Source organism: Pseudophryne corroboree, chromosome 8 (genome assembly GCF_028390025.1).
Source record: "Pseudophryne corroboree isolate aPseCor3 chromosome 8, aPseCor3.hap2, whole genome shotgun sequence".
In the NCBI taxonomy this organism is placed as follows: Eukaryota; Metazoa; Chordata; class Amphibia; order Anura; family Myobatrachidae; genus Pseudophryne; species Pseudophryne corroboree.
In genome coordinates this window covers 1,725,505-1,736,589 of record NC_086451.1, presented here as the reverse complement: position 1 = coordinate 1,736,589, position 11,085 = coordinate 1,725,505, and the positions used below count along the sequence as shown (strand labels likewise).

At 53.2% G+C, this 11,085-nt stretch overlaps 1 protein-coding gene across 1 annotated transcript in view; it reads right to left on the bottom strand.

Moving 5' to 3' along the window:
- PMPCA (peptidase, mitochondrial processing subunit alpha) overlaps positions 1 to 11,085 on the bottom strand; it is a 206,831-nt gene that overhangs the window by 4,289 nt on the left and 191,457 nt on the right. The window contains exons 10-11 of the mRNA XM_063935817.1: positions 8,878 to 8,968; positions 6,112 to 6,174 (exon numbers count right to left, since the gene is read on the bottom strand). Coding sequence (XP_063791887.1) covers positions 6,112 to 6,174; positions 8,878 to 8,968 — 154 coding nt within the window. The remainder of the gene's footprint in view (positions 1 to 6,111; positions 6,175 to 8,877; positions 8,969 to 11,085) is intronic.

Below are 11,085 nucleotides of genomic sequence, written 5' to 3'. Positions count from 1 at the left end.
ACACAAACTGACTGTGCCTCCCCTGGCTCTCTGGGCCTGACTATCCCACACACACTGACTGTGCCTCCCCTGGCTCTCTAGGTCTGACTATCCCACACACACTGACTGTGCCTCCCCTGGCTCTCTGGGCCTGACTATCCCACACGCACTGACTGTGCCTCCCCTGGCTCTCTAGGTCTGACTATCCCACACACACTGAATGTGCCTCACCTGGCTCTCTAGATCTGACTAGCCCATGTGCACTGAATGTGCCTCACCTGGCTCTCTAGACCTGACTATCCCACACACACACTGAATGTGCCTCCCCTGGCTCTCTAGACCCGACTATCCCACACGCACTGAATGTGCCTCACCTGGCTCTCTAGACCTGACTATCCCACACACACTGAATGTGCCTCCCCTGGCTCTCTGGGCCTGACTATCCCACACACACTGAATGTGCCTCACCTGGCTCTCTAGACCCGGCTATCCCCCACACACTGAATGTGCCTCACCTGGCTCTCTGGGCCTGACTATCCCACACGCACTGACTGTGCCTCCCCTGGCTCTCTAGGCCTGACTATCCCACACACACTGACTGTGCCTCCCCTGGCTCTCTAGGCCTGACAATATCCCACACACACTGAATGTGCCTCACCTGGCTCTCTAGGCCTGACTATCCCACACACACTGACTGTGCCTCCCCTGGCTCTCTAGGCCCGACTATCCCACACACACTGAATGTGCCTCACCCGGCTCTCTAGGCCTGACTATCCCACACACACTGAATGTGCCTCCCCTGGCTCTCTGGGCCTGACTATCCCACACGCACTGAATGTGCCTCAACTGGCTCTCTAGGCCTGACAATATCCCACACACACTGACTGTGCCTCCCCTGGCTCTCTAGGCCTGACTATCCCACATGCACTGAATGTGCCTCACCTGGCTCTCTGGACCCGACTATCCCACAAGCACTGAATGTGCCTCACCTGGCTCTATAGGTCTGACTATCCCACACGCACTGAATGTGCCTCACCTGGCTCTCTAGGTCAGACTATCCCCCACACACTGAATGTGCCTCACCTGGCTCTCTAGGCCTGACTATCCCACACACACTGAATGTGCCTCACCTGGCTCTCTAGGCCTGACTATCCCACACACACTGAATGTGCCTCCCCTGGCTCTCTAGGTCTGACTATCCCACACGCACTGAATGTGCCACACCTGGCTCTCTAGGCCTGACTATCCCACATGCACTGAATGTGCCTCCCCTGGCTCTCTAGGTCTGACTATCCCACATACACTGAATGTGCCTCACCTGGCTCTCTATGTCTGACTATCCCACACGCACTGAATGTGCCTCACCTGGCTCTCTAGGCCTGACTATCCCACATGCACTGAATGTGCCTCCCCTGGCTCTCTAGGTCTGACTATCCCACACACACTGAATGTGCCTCACCCGGCTCTCTAGGCCTGACTATCCCACATACACTGAATGTGCCTCCCCTGGCTCTCTGGGCCTGACTATCCCACATACACTGAATGTGCCTCCCCCGGCTCTCTAGACCTGACTATCCCACACACACTGAATGTGCCTCCCCTGGCTCTCTGGGCCTGACTATCCCACATGCACTGAATGTGCCTCACCTGGCTCTCTGGACCCGACTATCCCACAAGCACTGAATGTGCCTCACCTGGCTCTATAGGTCTGACTATCCCACACGCACTGAATGTGCCTCACCTGGCTCTCTAGGTCAGACTATCCCCCACACACTGAATGTGCCTCACCTGGCTCTCTAGGCCTGACTATCCCACACACACTGAATGTGCCTCACCTGGCTCTCTAGGCCTGACTATCCCACACACACTGAATGTGCCTCCCCTGGCTCTCTAGGTCTGACTATCCCACACGCACTGAATGTGCCTCACCTGGCTCTCTAGGCCTGACTATCCCACATGCACTGAATGTGCCTCCCCTGGCTCTCTAGGTCTGACTATCCCACATACACTGAATGTGCCTCACCTGGCTCTCTAGGTCTGACTATCCCACACGCACTGAATGTGCCTCACCTGGCTCTCTAGGCCTGACTATCCCACATGCACTGAATGTGCCTCCCCTGGCTCTCTAGGTCTGACTATCCCACACGCACTGAATGTGCCTCACCTGGCTCTCTAGGTCTGACTATCCCACATGCACTGAATGTGCCTCCCCTGGCTCTCTAGGTCTGACTATCCCACATACACTGAATGTGCCTCCCCCGGCTCTCTAGACCTGACTATCCCACACACACTGAATGTGCCTCCCCTGGCTCTCTGGGCCTGACTATCCCACATGCACTGAATGTGCCTCCCCTGGCTCTCTAGGCCTGACTATCCTACACACACTGAATGTGCCTCCCCTGGCTCTCTAGGTCTGACTATCCCACACGCACTGAATGTGCCTCACCTGGCTCTCTAGACCTGACTATCCCACACACACTGAATGTGCCTCCCCTGGCTCTCTGGGCCTGACTATCCCCCACACACTGAATGTGCCTCACCTGGCTCTCTGGGCCTGACTATCCCACACGCACTGACTGTGCCTCCCCTGGCTCTCTAGGCCTGACAATATCCCACACACACTGAATGTGCCTCACCTGGCTCTCTAGGCCTGACTATCCCACACACACTGACTGTGCCTCCCCTGGCTCTCTAGGCCCGACTATCCCACACACACTGAATGTGCCTCACCCGGCTCTCTAGGCCTGACTATCCCACACACACTGAATGTGCCTCCCCTGGCTCTCTGGGCCTGACTATCCCACACGCACTGAATGTGCCTCCCCTGGCTCTCTAGGCCTGACAATATCCCACACACACTGACTGTGCCTCCCCTGGCTCTCTAGGCCTGACTATCCCACATGCACTGAATGTGCCTCACCTGGCTCTCTGGACCCGACTATCCCACAAGCACTGAATGTGCCTCACCTGGCTCTATAGGTCTGACTATCCCACACGCACTGAATGTGCCTCACCTGGCTCTCTAGGTCAGACTATCCCCCACACACTGAATGTGCCTCACCTGGCTCTCTAGGCCTGACTATCCCACACACACTGAATGTGCCTCCCCTGGCTCTCTAGGTCTGACTATCCCACACGCACTGAATGTGCCTCACCTGGCTCTCTAGGCCTGACTATCCCACATGCACTGAATGTGCCTCCCCTGGCTCTCTAGGTCTGACTATCCCACATACACTGAATGTGCCTCCCCCGGCTCTCTAGACCTGACTATCCCACACACACTGAATGTGCCTCACCTGGCTCTCTAGGTCTGACTATCCCACACGCACTGAATGTGCCTCACCTGGCTCTCTAGGCCTGACTATCCCACATGCACTGAATGTGCCTCCCCTGGCTCTCTAGGTCTGACTATCCCACACACACTGAATGTGCCTCACCTGGCTCTCTAGGTCTGACTATCCCACATGCACTGAATGTGCCTCCCCTGGCTCTCTAGGTCTGACTATCCCACATACACTGAATGTGCCTCCCCCGGCTCTCTAGACCTGACTATCCCACACACACTGAATGTGCCTCCCCTGGCTCTCTAGGCCTGACTATCCTACACACACTGAATGTGCCTCACCTGGCTCTCTGGGCCTGACTATCTCACACACACTGAATGTGCCTCACCTGGCTCTCTAGACCTGACTAGCCCATGTGCACTGAATGTGCCTCATCCAGCTCTCTAGACCTGACTATCCCACACGCACTGAATGTGCCTCCCCTGGCTCTCTAGGTCTGACTATCCCACACGCACTGAATGTGCCTCCCCCGGCTCCCTAGGTCTGACTATCCCACATGCACTGAATGTGCCTCCCCCGGCTCTCTAGACCCGACTAGCCCATGTGCACTGAATGTGCCTCATCCAGCTCTCTAGACCTGACTATCCCACACGCACTGAATGTGCCTCCCCCGGCTCCCTAGGTCTGACTATCCCACATGCACTGAATGTGCCTCCCCCGGCTCTCTAGGTCTGACTATCCCACACGCACTGAATGTGCCTCACCTGGCTCTCTAGACCCGACTAGCCAATGTGCACTGAATGTGCCTCATCCAGCTCTCTAGACCTGACTATCCCACACGCACTGAATGTGCCTCCCCTGGCTCTCTAGACCTGACTATCCCACACACACTGAATGTGCCTCCCCTGGCTCTCTAGGCCTGACTATCCCACATACACTGAATGTTCCTCCCCAGGCTCTCTAGGTCTGACTATCCCACACACACTGAATGTGCCTCCCCCGGCTCTCTAGGTCTGACTATCCCACACGCACTGAATGTGCCTCCCCTGGCTCTCTAGGTCTGACTATCCCACACACACTGAATGTGCCTCCCCTGGCTCTCTAGGCCTGACTATCCCACACACACTGAATGTGCCTCCCCTGGCTCTCTAGGCCTGACTATCCCACACGCACTGAATGTGCCTCACCTGGCTCTCTAGGTCAGACTATCCCACACACACTGAATGTGCCTCCCCTGGCTCTCTAGGCCAGACTATCCCACACACACTGAATGTGCCTCCCCTGGCTCTCTAGACCCGACTATCCCACACACACTGAATGTGCCTCCCCTGGCTCTCTAGACCCGACTATCCCACACACACTGAATGTGCCTCCCCTGGCTCTCTAGGCCTGACTATCCCACACACACTGAATGTGCCTCCCCTGGCTCTCTGGACCCGACTATCCCACAAGCACTGAATGTGCCTCCCCTGGCTCTCTAGGCCAGACTATCCCACACACACTGAATGTGCCTCCCCTGGCTCTCTAGGCCAGACTATCCCACACACACTGAATGTGCCTCCCCTGGCTCTCTAGGCCTGACTATCCCACACACACTGAATGTGCCTCCCCTGGCTCTCTAGGCCAGACTATCCCACACACACTGAATGTGCCTCCCCTGGCTCTCTAGGCCAGACTATCCCACACACACTGAATGTGCCTCCCCTGGCTCTCTAGATCTGACTATCCCACATGCACCGAATGTGCCTCCCCTGGCTCTCTAGGTCTGACTATCCCACACACTGAATGTGCCTCACCTGGCTCTCTAGGTCTGACTATCCCACACGCACTGAATGTGCCTCACCTGGCTCTCTGGACCCGACTATCCCACAAGCACTGAATGTGCCTCCCCTGGCTCTCTAGGCCAGACTATCCCACACACACTGAATGTGCCTCCCCTGGCTCTCTAGGCCAGACTATCCCACACACACTGAATGTGCCTCCCCTGGCTCTCTAGATCTGACTATCCCACATGCACCGAATGTGCCTCCCCTGGCTCTCTAGGTCTGACTATCCCACACACTGAATGTGCCTCACCTGGCTCTCTAGTTCTGACTATCCCACACGCACTGAATGTGCCTCACCTGGCTCTCTGGACCCGACTATCCCACAAGCACTGAATGTGCCTCCCCTGGCTCTCTAGGCCAGACTATCCCACACACACTGAATGTGCCTCCCCTGGCTCTCTAGGTGTGACTATCCCACACGCACTGAATGTGCCTCACCTGGCTCTCTAGGTCTGACTATCCCACACGCACTGAATGTGCCTCACCTGGCTCTTTAGGTCTGACTATCCCACACACACTGAATGTGCCTCCCCTGGCTCTCTGGGCCTGACTATCCCACACACACTGAATGTGCCTCCCCTGGCTCTCTAGGTCTGACTATCCCACATGCACTGAATGTGCCTCCCCCAGCTCTCTCGGTCTGACCTCCCGGAGTACCATACCGGCAATAGTCGGCCAGTTATACTTGGGAACCAGGGGTGAGAGAGTGAAGACTGGTCTCTCATTTGTGCACAGGAGATAAGAAAACATTAGATGAAAACAATGATTTTAAAAACTGTTCAAATACTTAAAGAAGAAACAAGCTAGCATGAGCGGACTAACCCCGGGAGCTGACACTCAATGTGACTGACGACAGTACTGAATAATCAATGCATGTGTAATAACTGGCGCAGAGGGCAATGGTAGCACACCGGCTTGTTACATGACGCCGCTGTGTTAATTCCATATTTATTTTCCCACTACTGTTGCTCGGCATTTACATTATTTGGGAACATAAAGTGACCTGTACTGAAGATACCGACCTCTCCCACGGATCCGGCCATCAGCGTGAATTCCCGAGTGATAATTTCCACCATTTCTCTCACCTAGAAGACACACAGCACATTCTGGAGAATAGAGTCACATTGGTGGCATGGCGGCTGTTACGCTGGCGCGCGTTTATCTCGTGTATGCGGGTGATTAATAGGCGTATGCAGAGAACGGCTGTTATATATCACTGGTAGTATAATATCCATTCCAAGCAAATCCTCACTCAGGACCATCACCGACGGACTCTTGTCTGAGATCCAGCCCAGGAGAGGTACGTCCCTGTCATAGCTTACATCTGACCCCAGCCAGGGTGTGATAAGCTGCTGCAGGGTGATATAAGGTGCAGGACGATATGATAGGCAGGGCGATATAAGGGGCAGGGCGATATAAGGGGCAGGGCGATATAAGGGGCTGGGTGATATGCAGGGCGATATAAAGCGCAAGGTTATATATGGGGCAGGGCGAAATATGGGGCAGGGCGAAATATGGGGCAGGGCGATATAAGGGGCAGGGCGATATAAGGGGACAGGGCGATATAAGGGGGCAGGGCGATATAAGGGGGCAGGGCGAAATATAAGGGGGCAGGGCGATACAAGGGGCAGGGGGATACAAGGGGCAGGGAGATACAAGGGGCAGGGGGATACAAGGGGCAGGGGGATACAAGGGGCAGGGGGATACAAGGGGCAGGGGGATACAAGGGGCAGGGCGATACAAGGGGCAGGGCGATATGCAGGGCGATATAAAGCGCAAGGTTATATATGGGGCAGGGGCGATATATGGGGCAGGGCGATATATGGGGCAGGGCGATATATGGGGCAGGGCGATATATGGGGCAGGGCGATATATGGGGCAGGGCTATACGCAGGTCGATATGCAGGGTGATATAAGGGGCAGGGCGATATGCAGGGTGATATAAGGGGCAGGGCGATATGCAGTGTGATATAAGGGGCAGGGCGATATAAGGGGCAGGATGATATAAGGGTGCAGGGTGATATGTAGGGTGATATAAGGGGCAGGGCGATACAAGGGGGCAGGGCGATACAAGGGCGCAGGGCGATACAAGGGCGCAGGGCGATACAAGGGCGCAGGGCGATACAAGGGCGCAGGGCGATACAAGGGCGCAGGGCGATACAAGGGGGCAGGGCGATACAAGGGGGCAGGGCGATACAAGGGGGCAGGGCGATACAAGGGGGCAGGGTGATACAAGGGGGCAGGGTGATACAAAGGGCAGGGCGATACAAGGGGCAGGGTGATATGTAGGGTTTATACAAGGGACAGGGCGATACAAAGGGCAGGGCGATACAAAGGGCAGGGTGATACAAAGGGCAGGGCGATACAAAGGGCAGGGCGATACAAGGGGCAGGGTGATATGTAGGGTTTATACAAGGGACAGGGCGATACAAAGGGCAGGGCGATACAAGGGGCAGGGTGATATGTAGGGTGATACAAGGGGCAGGGTGATACAAGGGGCAGGGCGATACAAGGGGCAGGGCGATACAAGGGGCAGGGCGATACAAGGGGCAGGGTGATATGTAGGGTGATACAAGGGGCAGGGTGATATGTAGGGTGATACAAGGGACAGGGTGATATGTAGAGCGATACAAGGGGCAGGGCGATACAAGGGGCAGGGCGATACAAGGGGCAGGGCGATACAAGGGGCAGGGCGATACAAGGGGAAGGGCGATACATGGGGAAGGGCGATACATGGGGAAGGGCGATACATGGGGAAGGGCGATACATGGGGAAGGGCGATACAAGGGGAAGGGCGATACAAGGGGAAGGGCGATACAAGGGGCAGGGTGATATGTAGGGTGATACAAGGGACAGGGTGATATAAGGGGCAGGGTGATATAAGGGGCAGGGTGATATAAGGGTGCAGGGCGAGATAAGGGGCAGGGCGAGATAAGGGGAAGGGTGATATGCAGGGTGATATATGGAGCAGGGCGATACAAGGGGAAGGGCGATACAAGGGGCAGGGCGATACAAGGGGAAGGGCGATACATGGGGAAGGGCGATACATGGGGAAGGGCGATACAAGGGGCAGGGTGATATGTAGGGTGATACAAGGGACAGGGTGATATAAGGGGCAGGGTGATATAAGGGTGCAGGGCGAGATAAGGGGCAGGGCGAGATAAGGGGAAGGGTGATATGCAGGGTGATATATGGAGCAGGGCGATACAAGGGGCAGGGCGATACAAGGGGCAGTGCGATATGCAGGGCGATATAAAGCGCAAGGTTATATATGGGGCAGGGCGATATAAGGCGCAGGGCGATATAAGGCGCAGGGCGAAAAAAGGCGCAGGGCGAAAAAAGGCGCAGGGCGAAAAAAGGCGCAGGGCGAAAAAAGGCGCAGGGCGAAAAAAGGCGCAGGGCGAAAAAAGGTGCAGGGCGATATAAGGGGCAGGGCGATATATGGGGCAGGGCGATATATGGGGCAGGGCGATATAGGGGGCAGGGCGATATAGGGGGCAGGGCGATATAGGGGGCAGGGCGATATAGGGGGCAGGGCGATATAGGGGGCAGGGCGATATAGGGGGCAGGGCGATATAGGGGGCAGGGCGATACAAGGGGGCAGGATGATATACGGTGGCAGGGCGATACAAGGGGCAGGGTGAGACAAGGGGCAGGGTGAGACGAGGGGCAGGGTGATATGTAGGGTGATATAAGGGGCAGGGTGAGACAAGGTGCAGGGCAATATAAGGAGCAGGATGATATGAAGCGCAGGGCGATATAGGGTGCAAAGCGATATAAGAACCCACCTGGCGCGGGTCAGCACTGGCGTGAATGCACAGGAGTCCCGTATCTTCATAACTGTGATGATAGGACGTTGCGTTATACATCCAGTGGTGCCTGCATAGGGAGACATGAGCCATTTACCACACCGTAATATCCCATTCTCAGTACCTTATGCTGTATAACTGCACAGTACTGCCTCGCTCTTCCTGCATGCTATAGATCTCAGTATCTTATTATGTATAACTGCACAGTACTGCCTCGCTCTTCCTGCATGCTATAGATCTCAGTATCTTATGATGTATAACTGCACAGTACTGCCTCACTCTTCCTGCATGCTATAGATCTCAGTATCTTATTATGTATAACTGCACAGTACTGCCTCGCTCTTCCTGCATGCTATAGATCTCAGTATCTTATGATGTATAACTGCACAGTACTGCCTCGCTCTTCCTGCATGCTATAGATCTCAGTATCTTATTATGTATAACTGCACAGTACTGCCTCGCTCTTCCTGCATGCTATAGATCTCAGTATCTTATTATGTATAACTGCACAGTACTGCCTCGCTCTTCCTGCATGCTATAGATCTCAGTATCTTATTATGTATAACTGCACAGTACTGCCTCACTCTTCCTGCATGCTATAGATCTCAGTATCTTATTATGTATAACTGCACAGTACTGCCTCGCTCTTCCTGCATGCTATAGATCTCAGTATCTTATTATGTATAACTGCACAGTACTGCCTCGCTCTTCCTGCATGCTATAGATCTCAGTATCTTATGTATAACTGCACAGTACTGCCTCGCTCTTCCTGCATGCTATAGATCTCAGTATCTTATTATGTATAACTGCACAGTACTGCCTCGCTCTTCCTGCATGCTATAGATCTCAGTATCTTATGCTGTATAACTGCACAGTACTGCCTCGCTCTTCCTGCATGCTTTAGATCTCAGTATCTTATTATGTATAACTGCACAGTACTGCCTCGCTCTTCCTGCATGCTATAGATCTCAGTATCTTATTATGTATAACTGCACATTACTGCCTCGCTCTTCCTGCATGCTATAGATCTCAGTATCTTATGTATAACTGCACAGTACTACCTCGCTCTTCCAGCATGCTATAGATCTCAGTATCTTATTATGTATAACTGCACAGTACTGCCTCGCTCTTCCTGCATGCTATAGATCTCAGTATCTTATTATGTATAACTGCACAGTACTGCCTCACTCTTCCTGCATGCTATAGTTCTCAGTATCTTATCATGTATAACTGCACAGTACTGCCTCACTCTTCCTGCATGCTATAGATCTCAGTATCTTATTATGTATAACTGCACAGTACTGCCTCGCTCTTCCTGCATGCTACAGTTCTCAGTATCTTATTATGTATAACTGCACAGTACTGCCTCGCTCTTCCTGCATGCTATAGTTCTCAGTATCTTATGTATAACTGCACAGTACTGCCTCGCTCTTCCTGCATGCTATAGTTCTCAGTATCTTATTATGTATAACTGCACAGTACTGCCTCACTCTTCCTGCATGCTATAGATCTCAGTATCTTATTATGTATAACTGCACAGTACAACCTCACTCTTCCTGCATGCTATAGATTTCAGTATCTTATTATGTATAACTGCACAGTACTACCTCACTCTTCCTGCATGCTATAGATCTCAGTATCTTATTATGTATAACTGCACAGTACTGCCTCGCTCTTCCTGCATGCTATAGTTCTCAGTATCTTATTATGTATAACTGCACAGTACTGCCTCGCTCTTCCTGCATGCTATAGATCTCAGTATCTCATGCTGTATAACTGCACAGTACTGCCTCGCTCTTCCTGCATGCTATAGATCTCAGTATCTTATTATGTATAACTGCACAGTACTGCCTCGCTCTTCCTGCATGCTATAGATCTCAGTATCTTATTATGTATAACTGCACAGTACTGCCTCAGTCTTCCTGCATGCTATAGTTCTCAGTATCGTATCATGTATAACTGCACAGTACTGCCTCGCTCTTCCTGCATGCTATAGATCTCAGTATCTTATTATGTATAACTGCACAGTACTGCCTCGCTCTTCCTGCATGCTATAGATCTCAGTATCTTATTATGTATAACTGCACAGTACTGCCTCACTCTTCCTGCATGCTATAGTTCTCAGTATCTTATTATGTATAACTGCACAGTACTGCCTCACTCTTCCTGCATGCTATAGTTCTCAGT